We start from the raw sequence: 22,426 nt of genomic DNA on the forward strand, positions 1-22,426 counted from the left end.
TTATAAAAGAAAATGTACTATTTTTATGACACCATCATTCTTTACATCAGGCCTGACTTAAATTGTCAAGATAAAAGACAAAATACACTGAAGTTCACATTTATTTTTATTTTTAATTTAATTTTATTTTTATTTTATGTTGCTTCTTATGTGAGTGATTTGTGCTTATTGGAGAGGGAAAGAGAAGAGCATAAGAAACTTCATGATTCAATTGACTATTGAAATTATTCTAAGTTTGGTGTGACTTGAATTAGAAAGGAAAAATTGAAGTTATTATTCTTGGTTTTTGGAAAATGGCAGTGGTATTGTTTTTGAGTCTTTATAGATTCCTTCATTAAAGGAATATTATCACCCTGTGCTCTCTTCTCTCTCCAGAAAAAAAAAAAAAAAGAATATTATCAGTGGCAAAAGTTAAAAATGATAGACAGTATCTGAAACAAAGCTCTTAAAAGAGCTGGGGTACTATGGGCCTCAGGAGTTCTCAAACTTTTCCAGCCAAAGCTCCCTTCCAGAATAAACTCCACACCGAGCTTTGTCCAAACTTCTAGGAATAGAATCAAAATGAAGTAGGACAGGGACAATATAGACATGCAAAAAAGAAACTTCAAATCAAAGTATGAGAGAGGAATAGAGTTTGGTGATCTCATTAAATAAATCACTTTAGTTTTGAATATCTCACTAAAATAACAGATGGGGAGCTCCAGAGCTATGAAATTAGAACTATCCATTTGACATAAAAATAAGCAACTAAAAAGGATCAAAGTAAATCCCATAGGATTATGAGAACAAAAGGGAATAAGAAGCAGGATACTCTCACTGCCACGAATGAAAGCTTATCGTAAAGACTTTCCCTCAAAATGTGAAAACTATAAAAATGTGAAAACTTCATAGGTGGTAGAACTGAGAAGAGTCAAGATTTTTCAAAAATCTAGAAGGAACGTCAGAGTGAACAAACACAAGATAGTGCCTTTACAAAATAACAAATGAAAAGCTGTATTATTTTTTTAATCAAAAAGAAATGAAGAGGGGTACCTGGGTGGCTCAATCAGTTAAGCGTCCAACTTCAGCTCAGCTCATGATGTCCTGGTTTGTGAATTCAACTCTGCATCAAGGCTCTGTGCTCACAGCTTAGAGCCTGTAGCCTGCTTTGGATTCTCTCTCTCTTTCTCTCTCTCTCTCTCTCTCTCTCTCTCTCTCTCTCTCTCTCTCTCTGTCTCTATGTCTCTCTCTCTGCCCCGCCCCTATTCCCACTCTGTCTCTCTCTCTCTCTCTCTCTCAAAAATAAACATTGAAAAAAATTAATGAAACTCAACAGGAAGAAATAAGGATTTGAAGATAGGAAAGAAAATCAGCAAGCATCCAGTATAAAGGAAACGAAAACCAGAGCAAGGGAACAGACAAAAATACTAAAGTCGGGGGGCGCCTGGGTGGCTCAGTCGGTTGGGCGGCCGACTTCGACTCAGGTCACGATCTCACGGTCCGTGAGTTTGAGCCCCGCGTCGGGCTCTGGGCTGATGGCTCAGAGCCTAGAGCCTGCTTCCAATTCTGTGTCTCCCTCTCTCTCTGCCCCTCCCCCGTTCATGCTCTGTCTCTCTCTGTCTCAAAAATAAATAAAACGTTAAAAAAAATTTGAAAAAAAAAATACTAAAGTCTGCTTAACAAAACCTCCTGAAACAAAGTTGTTAGGCTGTATATTGAAATGACACTGTGTACCTTGGAAAATCAACCCAGAACACCCAACTTCAGGACATATTCCAGTAAAATTATTGGGATTTGAAGAAAGAAAGTCTTTGTTTATCCAAGCAAAAAGACCACATGATTTATAGAGGAAAGAAAATCAGACTGCCATCGCTCTATTTGAAAGCAATGCTTTATGATAGAAGAAAATGCCATAACGTGTGTGAGGCAACAAAAATGTGACCCAGGGACTTCATGTCCAGCCAAAGTAGCTTTCACATAAAGACTGCAGTTACACTTACCAAAGTCTAAGGTCTGTTTTCCCATGAATCTTTTTTATAGAAATCTTCAAGCAGGGGCACCTGAGTGGCTCTATCAGTTAAGTGGCTGACTTCAGTTCAGGCAGGTCATGATCTCATGGCTTGTGAGTTTGGGCCCTGCGTCAGGCTCTGTGATGACAGCTCAGAGCCTGGAGCCTGCTTCAGATTCTGTGTCTCCCTCTCTCTCTGCCCCTCCCCCACTCACACTCTGTCTCTGTCTCTCTCTCAAAAACAAACATTAAAAAATTAAAAAACAGTACTTAAGAAACTTCAAACAAACGAGCTTCAGATAGCCAGAATGACTATCACAATATCAGTGCTGTATGTTGTCAAAATACATATAAATATGTTCATTTGTATGGCTTAATATTCATGTGTATGTTTCCTACCTCTGTTTATGAGAGTAATCTAAGAACAATGATGCCCCAGTAGCAGTGAGCACTATTTTAGCCTCCAGATTTTTATTTCAAAAAATCATTCTCCAATAAAAAGAACCAGTGCTCCTCAGACTGATTCTGGTGATGGGCAGAGAAAATACAAGATGAACCCGGGACATTTTAGAATGCGAGAAACTAAAGAGGTGCTCAGAAAAGAATTTGGGCATATCAGTAAGACACAGGTGCCAACCAGAAAGAGCACCCAGTGGTGAAAGCAGAAACTGTTTTACTGCAAATATACTGATAGATAGATTTAAACCATAGATTTAAATAAATGCCCATAAGTTTCTACTTATATAAATACATAATTGCATAAATAAATAAAGTGAAGGGATAGCTTTTCCCTGCAGACAAATATTAGTTAATTAATGTAGAAGGAATGAGGGAAATAAAAAATCACCAGTGTGGAAACACTACAGTAATCATTGATGTAGGCAAGCTCTCTGACAGATGCTAAAATCAGTCGTTTATAGTTTGTGGAGGAGTATTAGCATAATTTCAAAGCATCTTCCCAAGATGCTTTACCTGTTAGAAAAAGAAAAATGGTAATTTTACAATAGCATAACCAGCCAACAGAACCTTAACCAAGTGATTGAAGTATTAACATCATGTATTCTCTGGTGTAATATACAGCATCTCTTATGGAATTTTTGTCAAAAATGTATAATTTCAAGAAAACATTTAAAAGCCCAAATTGGGGCACCTGGGTGGCTCAGTCGATTGAGCGTCTGACTTCTGTTCAGGTCATGATCTCAGGGCTCATGGGTTCAGGGCTTGTGTCAGGCTCTGTGATGACAACTCAGATCCTGTAGCCAGCTTCAGATTCTGTGTCTTCGTCTCTGCCCCTCCCCCACTCATACATACTCTGTCTCTCTCAAAAACAAATATTAAAATTTTTTAATTAAAAATTAAAACCCCAAATTAAGAGGTATTCTATAAATTAACTGTGTCAAAGTTAGAAGAAACAGGGAAAGAATGAGGAGCAAAGATTGGAGGAGGCAAGAACATAAGAACAAAATGAGACCTGAAACCTTAAACAGAAAAGATATTGGGGGGAAAACTGGCAAAATTTAAAATTTTTTTTTTCAACTTTTTTATTTATTTTTGGGACAGAGAGAGACAGAGCATGAACGGGGGAGGGGCAGAGAGAGAGGGAGACACAGAATCGGAAACAGGCTCCAGGCTCTGAGCCATCAGCCCAGAGCCTGACGCGGGGCTCGAACTCACGGACCGCGAGATCGTGACCTGGCTGAAGTCGGACGCTTAACCGACTGCGCCACCCAGGCGCCCCTAAAAACTGGCAAAATTTAAATAAAATCTGTTTAATTAATAGTATTTTACTGATGTTAATTTCCTGGTTTTGATAATTATACTATGGAACATGTAGGTTCTTAACTTTAGGAAAAACAGAGTGAAAGTACTAGAACTATTTTTGTAACATATCTGTATGTCTAAAATTATTTCAAAGATTTTAAAAACGATGTTGGGTGAGCATTAAATTTGTAGTTACATGTAGCTAAATCTAAATGGCAGAAATGAGAAAGAATGTGTAGTCTTTAATGGCTATGTGTTTTGACAATGGAGCTATAGTAAGACAACAAGTGGAGAAAGAATGGGAAGAGTACAAGCACTTCTTGACTTTTTAATAAATCACTTTGATGATGATGTCAATATTGTTATTCTGAGAATGTTTTATATATAACGTGAGGAAAAAATATTTTATTTTAATTATATCATCCATGGTATCCTTTAAAACCAAGATTCTCTGGGGGGTACAGGTGGAGCAGGAGAAATAAGATGTAAGATAGAAGAGATTAAGGAAACACTGAAATATCATTATGAATTCATGAGGTTTTCCCCTCACATATTTATTTGTTTATTTGTTTGTTTACTTTGAGAGACAGGGAGAGAGGGAATCCCAAGCTGACTCCACACTGTCAGCACAGAGCCCGATTTGAGCTCGATCTCACGACCATGAGATCGTGACCTGAGCCGATACCAACAATCAGATGCTTAACCGGCTGAGCCACCCAGGTGCCCCTTAAATTTTTATTTAAATTCTAGTTCATTAACTCATGAGTTATTTTTATTAAAAAATATATGCATGTCTTTGGTAGTTCTGTCCACTGAAAAGACTTAGAAACGGTGGCCAACCCAACAGTAGTGAGCAGCCTTAACACCTGGATTTCGGTTGTGAAAATAGTTTCCCACCAATTCTGAGCCGAGAAACATCTTGTCATTCCAGATAGTATGGATGTTATTAGAGTCCTGTCAAAAAGATTCAGGAGCCAACTTAAAGAGGTCTTAAAGAGATTTTCACTGCCAAAGACAGGACAATTTAAGCATCAACAAGAATAATACTTATAATGGATTAAAGTATAATTGAATATATCTTAAATCCGTGATTTCATTATGACACTAAAAGAAAAATTGGTTACCTTTGGAGAATGTCAGTGGAGACCAAGTTATTATTTTGAAAATTGTTAAATGAAAAGAATCATTCATCCTGCCTTTTCTGTATGAATTGTACCATTGTATAGCAAAATAGTGAATTAGTAAAGTTTATAGAATTTATTCCAACAAGTCATTGATGGAAGAATGATAGGATGGGAATATCCTCATTTTGCAATTCCTGATAAAGGTTTTAGGGAACATCAGTATCTATTAACCTCATAAAAAGAATAAAATCAGACATTAATGCCTTTTGGTAAAGAATACATCATCAGTGAAGTAGTTTTGCCACAGAAATTGAACTTGAATCTGATGAAGACTATAGATCAGAATGACAACTCAAGGGACAAAAAGGACAGAGGAGCAGGGGAATACAGTCAGCATAATGCAGAAATGATAGGACAAATGATTCAGTGACAAATAAACTGCAAGAAAAATAAAAGATGGAGGGGACAAGAGGAGATTAAAGAGACATGAAAAAGAAAACAGCACACAGGTAAAACTAAAACAAGGAAATGATTAATATAAAAGTCAGATTAATGGTTATTTTATTCTCGGTAGGGAGAGGGAATTCTTGGGGAAAGGCATGTGTAGGGCTTGGAGAATATCTGGCAAGGTTCTATTTCCTGTTTGCCTTCTAATAATTTAATCCGTTTTGTTATACTTAATCATAAAAAAGCCTTTGATATCTTCATGTAATTTTTAAAGAATAAAAGAATTGGCCCCAATTCATATCCCTTTAGCATGTAGTAAAATGGTACTATTGATATTTTAGCACAGGCATCTCCTGTTTTGTCCATTAGGTACATGTTGATGATATCAAATGATACTTGCATTATTTTGAGCCCCTTTTGGAAACTGTAAAATCTTAACACGTCTTTAAAATGGTGAAAACTTTCTTTGTCAAAATACTTCAGTTGCAAAAATGTATTCCTCTCGTAGGCATGGTTGATATTTTACCTGTAATATTTCATTCATTCATTCCAATCAGCATTTATTTATTGAGTACATGGTATGTATCCTGCATTATTTTTGGTACTGGGAATAAATCTGTGAACAAAATCAGTCGACTTTTAGCCTTCATGACACTTACATAGTATGGAGAGGTAGACAATAAGATTAATAAATACCTGGTGTGTTTGATGATATTGATAAGGAACTATAGAAGGAAAATAATTTGGGGGAAGAGGGTGGGTGTAGCTTTAGATTGGGAGCCTAGGAAAGGACTCACTGAAAATGTGACACTTGAGTAAAAACTAAAGGGTCTGGAAGAGTAAGCCATGCAGATACCCAAGGAAAGCAGACAGAAACAAATGCAAGACCCTGAGGTGGGTCTAACATACATAATATGTTAGAGCAGGGATTGGCAGACTAGGGACTGCAGGCCAAATCTGGCCTGCTAATCTTTGGTTAATTAGCATGTATTTATTCTTTTAGTATCTTACTGTCCATAGTTGCTTCATACTACAAAGGTAGAGTTGAGTAGTTGCTACACAGACTAAAATATTTACCGTCTGACCCTTTACAGAATAAATTTGTTGTCTCCTGTTTTATAGCAAGGTGAGTAATACAGCCGAAGCAGAATGAGTGAGGGGTAATTGTAATACAGGAGGAAGTGAGGTTAGGGAGGTCAGGCTATGGGAGATGGGGGAGAGGGGTGTGGAGGTTGTATAGGGCCTTGCGGTTTATTGAGAATGTTGTTTTTTAGTCTGAATAAAATGAGATCTCCTTGAAAAGATTTTATCCTGAATTCTCCTGAAATAATCCCCAAATACTCTTGTTTCTGTCTTTGGCCTTCTTTCTATTTGGCATAAGACAGCCACTGAGATCTCATTAAAACAAGTGTGATGAGGACAGTTTTTAAAGCCCTTTCTGAGTAGACTGGAAGAGATGAGATCCAAAACATAGGTGGAAGGATTGGCCTTAGCTTAAAATACCATCTCTGTTTTAACAGGAATAGGTTTGTAAGTCTGGTGATGAGAAGGAGCTTCTGCCCCATGGCTTCTGTTTTCTCTGTGAAATGAAGGACAGAATCATCTGAAAATGTCGACATAGCAGAGAGATTGCAAGTTTGAGGATAGTGAAAAACACTCAAATAGTTACTGCTAGAGAAGTAGGAAGGTTATTGGGCAGTGTCAGTGTCTCAGGGATAGCTGGTGACCATGAGTTTACTGTACTACCCATCTTATTCCTTTCTATATCCCCAGTAGCTGATCTAGCTCTCTGCTCATGAAACATGAAATCATGACCTGAGCTGAAGTCAGATGCTTAACCTACTGAGCCATTCAGGCACCCCTCATATTTTCTTAATTTTTAATGAAATAGTTCAAATAAACAGAACATAGTATAAAACTTAGATATTGCTCGAATTTGTTTTGATTAAAAATGTTAGAGAAACAATATTTCCCTTCATATTCCGTTCCATTCCTTCTCCCTCCTTTTTTGGGCATGGCCACAGACCTATAAATCATTCACATGTACATATTTATGATTTTGGTACATATGTATGTAGCCATATCAATATATAGCATAATTTTGTGCATTTTATAGCTTCTGCGAACAGTATCATATTACCTGTCCTTTTGTAGCTTGCTATTTTCACTCATCATTCTATTTAGTAAGTGAGTGAGTGAGTGAGTGAGTGAGAGCGCATGTGCAAGTCGGGGAGGGGCAAAGAGAGAGAGAATCCCACCCAGGCGGAGCCTGATGCAGGGCTTGATACCACAAACCATGAGATTGTGACCTGAGCTGAAGTTGGACACTTAATCGTCTGTGCCATCCAAGTACCCCTGTTTCTTTTCTATTTTTGCTATATAGTGGTTATTCATTCTCCTATTTGAAGGATCTTTAGGTTATTTCAAATTTGCAGTTTTATAGCAGTGCTACAACAAATACTCATGTTTATTTTTCTGTATAGTGTATGTAAGTATACTTTTCTATAAGCAGGATTATTCTATTATAAAGTGTATTTCTTGAAGCTTTAGAGTGGATATTTCTAGCTTGCTCTTTAAAGTGTTTGTGTTAATTTACCATAGGTATAAAAGATTTGAGCAGACTCTGAAACTACTATGCTATTTAAACAGTTCTCAAGTCTTGGCTTAGAAGAGGAGGATTATAAAGAAATTAAGCCTCATCAGGGATTAGTTACCCCTTTATCACCCAACAGATGACAAGCCCAATATATATTAGGTGGATATGGATAATTTTTGGTGAGTATGGAAAAGGAAAGGTAATAGAAAGCAAAAGTGAAAGGAAAATGTATCAGACATGATTGTGTTTGGCTATATGTTTGTTCAAACAGAGTTGGGGTTTTTTTTCTTATAATAAAAAGTCAGGTAGTCAGTAATCCAGGTCTGGTTAAGCCTAAACACCCTTCCTAGTCTGCCATCCTTAGCATGTGGCTTTGATTGCGCCCTCTCCAGGATTCTAGATAGAAAGGAGAAAGGGCAGAAGGCATAGTTCAGCTGAATCCTGTAAGTCTCACCCAGTAGACTTCCTCCTGCATCTCTTTGGTCAGAACTGGATCATATGTCTCCTAGCTATAAGGTATCTGAAGAGGCAAGCACCTTCTGAACGAAAACACAGTTTTGTTAGTAAGAAAGAAGAGGAAACAGGTAAAGCATACCTTGGTAATACTGCAGGTTTGGTTCCAGACCACCCCAGCAAAGCAAATATCATAATAAAATGAATCAAAAGAATTTTTTGGTTTCCCAGCCCATATAAAAGTTATGTTTACACTATACTGTAGTCTTATTAAGTGTGCAGCAGCATTATATCTATAAAAACAATGTACCTACCTTAGTTCAAAAATACTTTATTGCTAAGAACTGCTAACCACCATCTGAGCTTTCAGTGAGTTGTAATCTTTGTGCTGGTGAAGGGTCTTGCCTTGATGTTGATGGCTGTTGACTGATCAGGGTGGTGGTTGCTGAAAGTTGGGATGACTGTGGCAGTTTTTTAGATGAGACAAGAATAAAGTTGGTCACATCAATTAACTATTCCTTTCATGAATAGTCTCTCTATAGCATGTGATGCTGTTTGATTGCCTTTTACCCACAGAAAAATTTTTTCAAAATTGGAGTCAATCCTCCCAAGCTCTGATACTGCTTTATCAGCTTTGTTTATGTAGCATTCTGAATCCTTTGTATCATTTCGACAATCTTCACAGCATCTTCACCAGGAGTAGATTCCATCTCAAGAAACCACTTTCTTTGCTCATCCATGAGAAGCTGCTCCTCATCTGTTCAAGTTTTAATATGAGGTTGTAGCAATTCAGTCCCATCTTTAGGCTCCACTTGTCATTCTAGTTCTCTTGCTCTTTCTACCGTGTATGCAGTTACTTCTTCCACAGAAGTCTTAAACCCCTCAGTCACTTACGAGGACTTGTTTATGTTGATATTTTGACTTCTTCGCATGAGCCACAAATGTTTTTCATGGCATTTAGAATGGTGAATCCTTGCCAGAAGGTTTTCAGTTTTCTTTAATCAGTGTCTGTGGCCACTATAGCTTTATGAAATGTATTTTTTAAATAATAAGCCTTGAAAGTGAAAATGATAACTTGGTCCCTAGGCTGCAGAATGGATGTGTGTCAGAAGGCATGAAAACAACATCCATCTTGTACATCTCCATCAGTGCTCTTGGGTGACCAGGTGCACTGTCAGTGAGCAGTAATACTTTGAAAGGAATCTTTTTTTCCTGAACAGTTGGTCTCAATAGTGGTCTTAAAGTATTCAGGAAACCATGTTGCAAGCCATGTGCTCTCATCCAGGCTTTGTTGTGCCATTCATGGAGCACAGGCAGAGTAGATTTAGCATAATTCTCAAGGGCCCTATGATTCTCAGAAGGGTAAATGAACAACCTTGGAAGTCACCAATTGTATTAGCCCCTAACAAGAGAGTCATCCTGTCCTTTAAAGCTTTGAAGCCTGGCATTGACTTCTCTCTAGCTATTAAAGTCCTCCATGGCACCTTCTTCCATTAAGGCTTATTTTATCTGCATCGAAAATCTGTTGTTTGGTGTGGCCACCTTCATGAATTGTCTTAGCTATGTCCTTTGGATAACTGGCTATAGCTTCTGCATCAGCACTTACTGCTTCGCCTTGCATCTTTATGTTCTGTCTCCACAGCTTCTTTCCTTAAACCTCATGAACCAGCCTCTTCAAGAGCCTCTGCAGCTTCTTCACCTCTCTCAGCCTTCATAGAATTGAGGAGAGTTAGGGCCTTACTGTGGTTAGACTTTGGATTAAGGGAATATTGTGGCTGGTTGATCTTCTGTCCAGACCATTAAAACTTTCTCCCTATCAGCAATAGGCCATTTTCCTTTTTTATCATTTGTATGTTCTCTGGAGTGGCACTTTTAACTTCTTTCAAGGACTTTTCTTTTGTATTCACAAGTTGACCCACTGTTTGGTGTAAGAGACCTCGTTGTTGACCTGTCTCGGCTTTTGATGTGCCTTTTTGATGTGCCATACTCGATAAGCTTAATCATTTCTAGCTTTTGATTTAATTTGAGAGATATGCGACTCTTTCTTTCACTGGAACACTTAAAGACCATTGTAAGGTTATTAGCTGGCCTAATTTCAGCATTGGTATGTCTCAGGAAATGGGATGGCCCAAAGAGAAGGAAAGAGAAGAAGAAATGGCCGTTTGGTAGAGTAGTCAGTTAAGTTCACTTATCAGTTAAGTTTGCCATCTTAAATGGGTGTGATTCATGGAGCCCCAAAGCAATTACAGTAGTAACATCAAATGAGCACTGATCACAGATCACTATAAAAAATATAATAATAATGAAATATTGTGAGATTTACCAAAATGTGACAGAGACATGAAGTGAGCAAATGCTTTTGGAAAAATGGCACCAATAGACTTGCTCAAGGCAAGGTTGCCACAAACCTTCAATTTGAACAAAATGCAGTATCTGCAAAAGCACAATAAAGTGAAGCTCAATAGAAGGGATAGGTCTGTACTGGATAAATACTTAGCGATGTCCTTTATAGTTAACTTTTATAGAACATCCAATGTTCTATCCCATAGATTGTGGTTGGGATGTTTGGGAAAGCACACAATAGCTGATCAGTAAATATTTGTTGAGTAAATGAATGAATCACTTTAAAACCTGCAATAGATAATACTTCTCTTGAATTAACTTGTTTGACAAACAGTGTTGCTGCGGGATTGTGATTTTAAAGTGAGTTTTTCCCTAAGTTTTGTTTGTTTAAATTTTATGTCTCTGAAATTCATTTGCATCTCTTTTATAGTTTCTTTTTGAGAAAACTTTGGGAAAATGCTTATATAACTGAATGATCTTTTTACCAGTTATGATTGTGCTTGGAGGTTCATATTCTGTCATGATTCTGTTTTCTCTGTGGTTTTAGGGACATATCCATGTAATCTAGGAGAGCTAGAGTAATCATTGTTTTCGTGTCTGAAAAGAACTGAGCCAAACACAGAAATACTAAGAATTTAACATTTTGGGGTTAAGAGAAATATAAGCCAGTGAAGTATAATTTTTCAGCTGCTTTATTTATAAATGAAGAAATGAGGATCAGAGTTTGTTTTGAGACATACACAAAATTTACCACCAAGTGAATTAGGATTCGTGAACCTGGGAACCTTGAACTATTAGTGTTATTCCCTCAGTTTCTTCTGTCATGTTGTTACCAAATTGGAATCATTTCAAATAATAGAGGAGATCTTTCTCCTTCACCATCCCCCCCCAAAAAATACAGTGTCCTTTTACCTTGGGTCAGAGCCACAGTGAGATCCTGAGTTGTTTTCTGAACAAAAACATATAGAAGAATATTAGTTTGTGTTTAATAAACCCTTAGTGTTAAGTTGAAGTGTTTTTTTTTTTCTTTAAGATTTTTTTTTTATGTTTATTTTTGAGAGAGAGCACAGCTGGGAAGGGGCACAGAGATGGGGGACAGAGGACCCGAAGTGGGCTCCGCAGTGACAGCAGCAAGCCCAATATGGGGCTTGAACCCACAAACCACGAGATCCTGACCTGAGCTGAAGTCGGACACTCAACTGATTGAGCCACCTAGGGGCCCCAACTTGAAGTTATTTTTTAAAATTGTAATCAGTATTTTAATTGTTAACCAAGATGTTAATTTAATTAGATTTCCTGATATGCTAACCAATCTCAATGATCAGGAATTTACTAAGGCTACTTTATCAGTGGGAAGAAGACACACAAATTAGATTACTATTGTCATGTCTTTAATTTCCTTAGTGGAATGCTTACATTAAATCAATGACAATGTAGAGGGGGAAGAGCAATACTGATACTCTGTTCTCAGGTTCTGAATGTTTCTTGGTAGTTCTTGAATGGTTTGTTTGTAACATGAATGAAGTAAAGGAAATAGTGATTTATAATTGAAATATTAACTCTTTTAAAGATACTGCATTCTTTTTTTAAAACACATGTCTTCATATCGCTTCTATGTATTCCATTTTATACCTATGAAATACATTGTAATACTGGTTTATCAACTTGGCATAATGTGTGCACAATCATCTATAAAAATTACTTTTCTGGGGCGCCTGGGCAGCTCAGTCGGTTAAGCGTCTGACTCTTGGCTCAGCTCAGGTCATGATCTCGCGTTTCATGAAATCGAGCCCTGCATTGGGCTCTGCACTGAGTGTGGAGACTGCTTGGGATTCTCTCTCTTCCTCTCTGCTCCTTCCCTGCTCGCTCTCTCTCAAAAATAAGTAAATAAACAGTACCAAAAAATTACTACTTTGCTAAAACTTCATTTAGAGCTAAGGTTTGTTTTGTTTTGTTTTGTTTTGTTTTAGTTGTAAGGATAGTGTGAAATAATGGGAAGTGTAGGTAAAATTAGTACTTAATGAATTCTCTGAAAACACTCTGCTCAAATTCTCTGAGCACTGGTTAACATTGTGTATGCAATCTCTGTAATCCCATTTAGAGGTTCTGCTCTTTACCAAATACGGTTTTTGCACTATTGAGTACTCCATAAAAGTTACAAATACATAGCCAATTAAGGTAAAAAGAGGAATTGATGATAAACATATATAGTTTATAACATATTAATTTCTGAAATGTTAACTAATGGCATTTGATAAAGTAAATTGTAATATAACCACATTGAGGAGTATTATATAATTAAGTCTGATTTCTGTAAAAGGCATTAAATATCATAAAGTGCTAATGTTTCAATGAAAAAATGAGGCAATGTGATCCCAACTTTGTCAAAAATACACAACACTGGAATGAAGTAACCTCAGATATTAATAGTGATTGCCTCTGGGGAATGAGTATTGTGGACATTTTATTCTTTTCGTGGGCATATGTTTCATTTTCTGTACAGAATTGTGTTACTTTTATAATCTGTATAAAGCATAAAACAAACATTTTCCCACTGCCATGCTCATGTTACCTCTCTGAAATGAAGTCCTCACTGACTTGCAAGGAAGAACATTTGTCACTTTTTAAAACAAATATGGTCTTTTGGAAATGTTTTATGTAGTATTTTTAGTTCATATTTTTGAGCCATCACTTGAGCTTGAATAAATTATTTGAATTGTATAAACATTTTCATTCCATTGAGAACACTGAAGCTAAAAGTATAAAGCATAAACCTGAAGCTTTCTGAATAATTGTTTATTTTTATTTTTTCTTTTCATTTTTTTTTTTTAAGTTTACTTATTTATTGTGAGACGGAGCACAAACAGGGGAGGAGCAGAGGGGGAGGGAGAAGCCCAAGCGGACTCTGTGCAGCCAGGGCAGTGTAGGGCCCAGCACGGGGTTCGAACTCATAAAACTGTTGCGATCATAACCTGAGCCAAAATCAACTGGATGCCCAACCGACTGAGCCACCCAGGTGCCCCTGAGTAACTGTTTCTTAATATTTAGAAGTTGTGCTTCAGAGTTTGGTAATTTCCTTCACTGTCAGATTTGAGGTTTCTTGTTTTTGTTTTAGTTTTTGGTCAAATGTCCATTGACAAACCACCTCTTTAAGAGCAAAAATTGCAAGTGGGAATATATATTATATTTACCCTTTTATGTTTTATAATCTTGAATGCTTAGATTTATGTAAATCTTTTCCTGATTTTTAGAGGACCAGAAGGAAAATGAAAAGATGAAAAGTGAAGAGCAGCCAATAAATTCAGAAACCTGCTCCACACCCAGTGCTCTGGAAGAGGCTACTGTGAAAGTAGAAAAGGAGGATGAAAAGGAACTTGTGAAACTGCCCGTCATAGTCAAGCTAGAAAAACCTTTGCCAGAAAGCGAGGATAAAAGGATTATTAAAGAAGAAAGCGATTCCTTCAAGGAAAATGTCAAACCCACTAAAGTTGAAGTTAAGGAATTTAGAGCAGATCCGAAAGATACCAAAAGTAGCACGGAGAAGCTAGAGCCAGAGAGGCTAGAGTTCGGTGGCAGTGTCAGGTCTTCTCAAGAGATCACTGAGAAGTCGACTGAAGAAACCGAGAAACTTAAAAATGACCAGCAGGCCAAGATACCACTAAAAAAACGAGAAATTAAACTGAGTGATGATTTTGACAGTCCAATCAAAGGACCTTTGTGTAAATCCGTTACTCCAACAAAAGAGTTTTTGAAAGATGAAATAAAACAAGAGGAAGAGACTTGTAAAAGGATCTCCACAATCACTATTTTGGGTCATGAAGGGAAACAACTGGTAAATGGAGAAGTTAGTGATGAAAAGGTAACTCCAAATTTTAAAACAGAACAAATGGAGACAAAGTTTTATGATACAAAGGAAGATAGCTGTAGCCCCTCTAAAGACAGGAGCGTCATCATGGAGGGAAATGGAGCAGAGTCCTTAAATTCTGTCATAACGAATATGAAAATAGGTGATCTTGAGAAGGAAGTGGTCCCTGTGGGGAAAGATGCAGATAATTCAGTATCAGTCTTAGAGACCCAGAATCAAAAAGGACAGCTAGAGGAAACCGGTCCTCCAGAAATGGAAATCTCTCTTGAGACTTCTGAGATGGCAAAGGATCTCTCTTTGAAAACTGCTTTATCTGCCACTGAATCTTGCACCCTGAAGATTGACGAGAAGTCTCCCAAAAGTAAAAAGGATAAGCGCCCACCAGTCCTAGAATGTCTTGAAAAGTTAGAGAAGTCCAAAAAAACTTTTCTTGATAAGGACACACAAAGATTGAGTCCAATACCAGAGGAGGTTCCGAAGTATACTCTAGAATCAGTAAAGTCAGTCTCTCCTGAGGCAGCGGAAACTTCTGCACCGTCTAACATGACTGACCACTGTGAGAGGTTAGCCTCAGAAAAAGAAGTGGTAGAATGTCAGAGTACAAGTTCCATTGAAGGTCATTCCCTGGAAAAAACAGACCCAGAAATTCTAAAAAAGGATTCTGAATCCACAAAGGTAGAAACGGATAATCTGGACAATGCCCAGACCTCTGGCACAGAGGATCCTTCTGAGACAAAGGGTTCTATGCAAAAAAGCAAATTTAAATATAAGTTGATTCCTGAGGAAGAAACCACTGCCTCAGAAAACACAGAGATAACCTCTGAAAGGCAGAAAGAGGGCATCAAATTAACAATTAGGATATCCAGTCGGAAGAAGAAGCCAGATTCTCCTCCCCAAATTCTAGAACCAGAAACCAAGCAAGAGAAGACAGAAAAGGAAGAAGAGAAAACAAACGTAGGTCGTACCTTGAGGCGGTCTCCAAGAATATCTAGACCCACAGCAAAAGTGGCTGAGATCAGAGATCAGAAAGCTGATAAAAAAAGAGGGGAAGGAGAAGATGAAGTGGAAGAAGAGTCAGCAGCTTCGCAGAAAGCAGACAAAAAAGAAAATTTGAAAAAAACAGAGAAGGATACAAATTCTAAAGTAAGCAAGGTAAAATTTCTCCTATTTCAAGTTTTAATTTTTATTAGAAATAATTGGGTCTAAGTGTAACTCTTGGTTTGGCTAAACAGAAGTCATTCAAAGAGAACTTTAAAAAAAAAAAAAGGTATCTTTCTTCCTTTGTCTGTGTTGTCTTTTCTCAATAGTTGTCAACAGACATTAAATTTTCAGACTATACAATCTTGTCATCTTTTAAATTTTTTCTCTGTTACAGGTATTACGGGAATATATTTTCTATGTAAACTGTAGGTGATACCCAGCCTGTAGGATTGAAAACTGAAAATACCCCATACACACTGTTAATAGAAACACTTGTAACATCTCTTTCCAGTTCTTTTTCCATACGTTCATGGGTATGTTCATAAATATTTACCCATTCACTGAAACAATAAATTAAATCGAATATGTTCATTTTTCTATGAATGTTTCACTTATCAGTGTGTCTCTGAACTCTTTCCATGTCTGTACATGTAGTCTACCTTTTGGTTATTGATGGCTACATAGTATTCCATAATGTGGATGTACCTCAGTTTATTAACCACTCCCTTATTGATTGACATTTAGGTTGTTTCCAATTTTTCACTATTACAGGCAATGCTGCATTGAAGATCCTTTTGGACATAAGTGAGTATTTCTTTAGAATAGACTCCTAGAATTGGCATTGCTGGGTCAAGGGGCATGTGTATTTTAACTTTTGATAGCTATTGCCACACTGCCCTCCCCAAAAGGCCCCGTTCGTACACCCTCTCATTACTAAGTATGAGAGTGTCTGTTTTCCCCCATTTTAATTATTAGTCTTAGAAGCCAGAATTCTATTTCCTATAACTCTTCTTTTTAAGCCAGACCTTGACAAGTCTTTGGCAAGTTTATAGGAGTTTGTTGTAATTAAAAGTGCTACTTTTGTTTTTAATTTATTTAAGTGATCAGATTGTTCTTCATAGTAAGTGATCCTTTCTTCCCTAAAATACTGAAATTTTAATTCTTAAAAATAATTTCCCCTTCTGTTGTTAGAATTATTTTGGTCTTTGATGGGGACTTATACTATAGGAATGAACTGAAATATGAATTAAAAGACTGTGAAACCAGGGAGTAAAAAAGCAGTTTACAACATTATAAACTTATTCTCTGAATAATATATTTCAATATTTGTCAGGATTTTTATATGCAGTTCTGACCTATGAAAAATTTTGCATTCACCTCTAATATGAGAATTTAAATTTTTATGTTAACAATATGTGAGAATATAGTCAGTGCTCTATTATAAATAGAGCCTTTAAAATGTGCATGGCCTTTGACCCAGAATCCTTTTCAAGGAATTTATCCTAACCACAGAGGTTTGTAAAAATTTACATTTAGAAGGACCCATTTTTTATGAGAGTGAAAAACTGGGAAACTACCTAAATGTCTGTCTAGTAAGAGATTAGATAAATACAGCTATGTGATGGCATATCATACAGTCATCTACAGTGATGTAAATAATATTTTTTCATTAGGGAAAATATTTAAAAGAGAGAATGTTAATTATAATCCCCTCCAACAAAAATAGAATAAATTATGTAAATATGTACCAAAATTTAATAGTAGGTAGATCTGTGATAAGGATATAATAATTTTCATTTTCTTCTTATATATTGACTAAACATGGACATATAATCAGAAGTTTGTTTTTTAACGTTCTCATTATACCAAATTATCCCAATTTTTAATTCTATACAAGGTAAAACCCAAAGGCAAAGTTCGATGGACTGGTTCTCGAACACGTGGCAGGTGGAAATATTCTAGCAATGATGAAAGTGAAGGGTCGGACAGTGAAAAATCATCTGCAGCTTCAGAAGAAGAGGAAGAAAAAGAAAGCGAAGAAGCCATCCTAGCAGATGATGATGAACCGTGCAAAAAATGTGGCCTTCCAAACCATCCTGAACTAGTATGTACCTGATCTAAATGGATAGTCTTCATCTTACTGGCATGTTGTGGTTACCCAAAGGCAGTCTAACTCTTCTAGGTTTGATCATGATTTGAAATTTGTTTATTGCTGCGCAACTTATGTGTACAAAATAATCTTTGTTTCTCAAATAATAACCCAATTCTGCTTTCATTCTACTTGGTTTATACATTGCTGTTTCCTCTACTTAAGGATACACTCTTAACCTCTTCTCACAATCAGTGAATTAGTCAAATATTTTTATTCTTTTTCTTTAAATGTTTCTTCTTTCCCTTTCAGTTAATTCATAATGATATTTCTGAAGTGCCAACTTTAAAGAAGGCCTAATGGCCTTATTGCCTTCTGTGGAAACATTTAAGTCAAGTAGTAACCTAGTAGGGCTTTACACTTTGGGAAATAGGCAGTCTTAAAGAAAAAAAAAAAAAAACAATTAAGAAGATAAATTATAGACCATATATATTCAGAGGAATAGTGAGATTTACATGGTACTTTCTTACCCAGGAAGTTCTTCAAAGATAGCCTAAATCAGGAAAACCAGTTCCTAACCTGTTTATATATTTTTTGCAGTTCATAAGTGCTTTCTAGAGAGCCTGTTGAAGAAACACTCTTGTAAATGAATGCCCAATTCTATACAACCAGCCTTTTTTTTTTTTTTTTTTAATAGATCTGACTTGAGAGGCAATTTCCAACTACTAAGTAGAAAGAAAAGTAAAGAAAGATGGTTCCACGTAGGTAGAATTTTGTTTAGCGGAAACTTTTTGGAATCCATTAAAGTTTGGAAAATTCATCTGAGGTAGTTCTCCAAGACTCTTTTTCCTAGAAAGCTCTGTGGGGTAATGGGAAAAGCATTGGAGCAGGACACACTTGGATGGAGGTCCTGCTTTCACCCCTTATTAGGTGCTCTAGTTTGTATCTTAATTTCTTTGTTATAAAATGAAAATAATACCACATACTTCTTTTGAGGGCTGTTTTTAGTAAGTTATGTAAAGTTGACCTACCACAATTCCTGACCTCTAGTATGTGCTAGTTTAAAGTTATTTGTGGTTTACTTGTTCTTTTCTTCCTTGATGTTAAAATCGTACCTGGAAATTAAATGTATCAATGATGTTTATCATATCCCCGCAGTTTCAGAGAATTCAAGTAAAAGATAAAACTTAGAACCAGAGAATGACTTTAGCTCTGAGAAGAATATATGTTGAAATTTTGCTGAAAAGACCCTTCCAAGAATTTTTATGATCATCAGGCTGTGAAAATTAGGTCAAGATTTTCGTGTGAGGCCAAGAAGAGATTTGCGATAGTGGTTTTTTTCTGCTCTCCAAATGAAAAACTAACACGTGTGTTCTTTCTTGGCCATTTCTGTATCTTTTTAAAATAAGAGAGTGCACTTTAACTGAGGCAGCAATAGATGTCAACAACAAAAGGGGTGTGAGGAAATGAGACGTAAAATGAGGTGAGCAGAGATGATACTGAGGAGATGGAGAAGTTGCACCCTCCTTGGAATACACACAGAACTTTCATTTATTTCGTTATTTTAACGACTGCTCTGAAAACCCCGTTGCTGGTTACTGTGCTAAAAAGGAATGACATTGGAAACTGAAGATCCAAATGTGGATTGCTTGTGCCCAGTGTTTAAGAATAATCATCAAGTCAAAATGTCAAGCAACTACTATATGTTATGTGGTAGGGAAATGATTCTGAATTAGAAAGACATGGTCCCTGTCCTCACTGAGCTTACAGCAGAAAAATAAATTCATTGATAAGTATAGAACTCTATGGGGTGTTCCAGATGTTTTAGTCAAAGTAAATGCATTATTGCCTGAGGCTTGGAAACCTTACCTAGTAGTTTATCTTAATGGAATTTTATATTTATTGCAGAATAGAGGCAAACATCATTTTTAAAAAGTTGCATTCCAAAAGTTTACTTTTAATTTTGTTATTTAAAATTCAGATTATGTTTTATCTTGGAAACAATGTGATTAATGAAATCAGGTGCCCAGGTTAGTCCACATATGCCTGTGTGATCAGTCAGTCATATAACTCAAGTGTAACACTCACATGACTTAGTATGGAATTCTGGGTATTGGCAGCAAATGGTGATGATGCATTGTATGGAGAAAGGGAAAGATAGTTTTTCACTTCTAAATCGTTGCACATGGATGCACATCCCACCACCCTCCTCTACCCTCCATGGTTCGTGTGAGCAGTTTAGAAACTGCTTTACGTGTATACTACAGTTGAACACATAAATGAAGTATAGAGAATTGGAGCCAGCTTTCGCAGTGTCAGAGAAAAGAAGTTAAGAGATAAGCAAGCACAAAGGCTAGAATGGGCCCTGTGGTGCTGGATACTAGTATGAACTGATGTTTGTTTATTTTAATACAGATAACTGTGTATGCATAGGTTGCTATACATACGTCTGCTTCCTAGCTCTGTCCTCTGAGAGAGCTTAGAAGTGGTCATACCTAGTATCATAGCATTCAGTACCTAGATGGTGGTTTCTAAATACCATTCTCCAATCATGGAACCAGGGCTTCTAGGAGAAATGGCTAGTTCAAAGGCTTGGGCAGGGAAAATATAAGATGTGCCTGGAGCATCCTGTCCTGAAGTGTCAGAGAGTAAAAAAGTGCTTTCAAAGAAAAGATGCAAATGAGTCTTAAGGACACAGGAGCCTACCTGGAAAAACTCCCAGTGTGTCTGTGGCTGGGGCAACTTGAACAATAAATTAATAGTTTAGATTCTAGCCTAAAGAAAATAAATCTTCATTAGTTAATCCTGATATAAAGAAGTGATTGAAAAACAAATAAATGGAAGGAGAAGGGCATATTTTCTTCACAGAATTTCAAATAGTAGAAGGCATGGAAATAGCGAATCATCATTAGAACACCACCGTAACAGCTGTTGTAAGCAATAATTGTAGCACTGATGAGTGCTAAAATTAGTGGGTGAAATTTATTAATTACTGTGGTTGATTTTAGCTTATATCTCCAAATTCTTTGGTACTCCTCCCTCTAGAAAGTGGAGCTTAATTCTCCTCCCCTTGAATGTGGGCTGGACTTGTCCTTTCTAATGAGAATAGGTATGGAAAGTGAAAAGTAGTAACTTTACAGTGATGAAAACCAACAGATACTATCATAGTCAAGTAATCAAGGTTAATATTACTACTAATAAGTCATAGTGGTGTCATGTACTCCCAGATATGATGCAGTGAGCAGGGCACTTCACCTCTGTTGAATTCTTCTCCAAAACGCATAACCTCAGTCTAATCAAGAGAAGACTTCAGACAAACCCAAAATGAGGGGCAGTCTGCATAATATCTGACTAGTACTCTTCAAAATTGTCAAAGTCATGGAAAACAGAAAGACCAAGTTATTACAGATCAGAGGAGATTGAGAAAACATGGTTAAATGGGATATAACATCCTGGATTTTTCTGGAATCAGAAAAAGGACATTAGTGGAAAAGCTGGTGAAATCTGAATATGGTCTATTGGTTACTTAAGAGTAATGTACTGATGTTAATTTCTTAATTTTGATAAATGTCCCATGGTTATGTAAGATGTTAACATGAATGGAAGCAGGATAAAAGATTTATGAAAACTCTACTGTCTTTGCAACTCTTCTGTAAATCTAAAATTATTTAAAAATAAGGTTTTTTTAAGTTAAACATTCCTGAGTGTACGTTTTAAGTTTTAGAGAATTGGTCATCTTAAACTCCGATAACATAAAGTGACAACTTAAGGCTAATTATTAGCCTTTGTTTGCGAACATGATGGCCCTTAAGTATAGCTTCATTCCTTATACCTTCATCCCTTTCTTATTTGAATTGACATGATAAAAAGAATCATGAATGTTTCTTACAGACCAGCAATTGAAATGCTATTTAAAGTGGGATTTATGTGTATTTTTAAAATCTTCTGTGTGGTAGGGAAGTTTATGATCCTTGAGCTATAAAACTCTATTATAAAAAGAATATATTGTTACAGCCCTTGAGGAATGCTAAAAAAGGATTATAACTCTAGTTCAGAAAAATTTGTAATTTTTCACCAAATTTTGCAGGTCAGCATTTTGTAAATGATTTTATTTTACTTTTTAAAAAACTGACATGTTAGGTCCCTCATTACAGAGTTTTTTAGTTTTAGGCAAATGAAGATACTTTGATATAGCATATTTCTTAGTACAGTTCTAAAAAATATTGAAATGTCTTTAACTTCAGAATCATTGAATTCTAGTTACAGTTAGGTTGACATTAACCTGTGGTTTATTTCAGATTCTTCTGTGTGACTCTTGTGACAGTGGATACCACACTGCCTGCCTTCGCCCTCCTCTGATGATCATCCCAGATGGAGAATGGTTCTGCCCGCCTTGCCAACATGTATGACCCAGCATAGCTTTGTTTGTAGTCTTCAGTTTTATAGTCCAATTAATGAGACTTCTTGACAGCCACTAAACATTTTTAATCTTCGAAGCAATTTCTAAATATTATTTATCTTTTGTTTGAAGTTCTGTGAATTTTGAGACTATTGGAAAACTACCTTTTATTAATATTTTTTAAACCTTTTTTTTTTTTTTTTTTTTTTTACTCCCAGAGCATTTATTTCTCAAGGACCTCTAATTTTTATAAAATTCTAATCTCTAATTTTTTTCACACTTGTTAACAGGCAAAAATGGCCCCAAATTAAAATGATTTGTGAGGACAGAAATAAGTTTCTTCCTGTTCTTGTTTCATCCTCTTTTCCATTTCTACCTACC

General features: G+C 36.4%; 1 protein-coding gene across 2 annotated transcripts in view; it reads left to right on the forward strand.

The window, feature by feature from the left end:
• The window catches only part of RSF1 (remodeling and spacing factor 1), a 159,223-nt gene that overhangs the window by 111,251 nt on the left and 25,546 nt on the right, over nt 1-22,426 (forward strand). Inside the window, exons 6-8 of one of the 2 annotated variants that reach the window (XM_043580136.1) lie at nt 13,963-15,728; nt 17,455-17,661; nt 21,945-22,049. In XM_043580136.1, coding sequence (XP_043436071.1) covers nt 13,963-15,728; nt 17,455-17,661; nt 21,945-22,049 — 2,078 coding nt within the window. The remainder of the gene's footprint in view (nt 1-13,962; nt 15,729-17,454; nt 17,662-21,944; nt 22,050-22,426) is intronic. The other variant, XM_043580137.1, reaches the window with a different exon arrangement.

The sequence above is a fragment of the Prionailurus bengalensis genome, chromosome D1 (genome assembly GCF_016509475.1).
Source record: "Prionailurus bengalensis isolate Pbe53 chromosome D1, Fcat_Pben_1.1_paternal_pri, whole genome shotgun sequence".
In the NCBI taxonomy this organism is placed as follows: domain Eukaryota; kingdom Metazoa; phylum Chordata; class Mammalia; order Carnivora; family Felidae; genus Prionailurus; species Prionailurus bengalensis.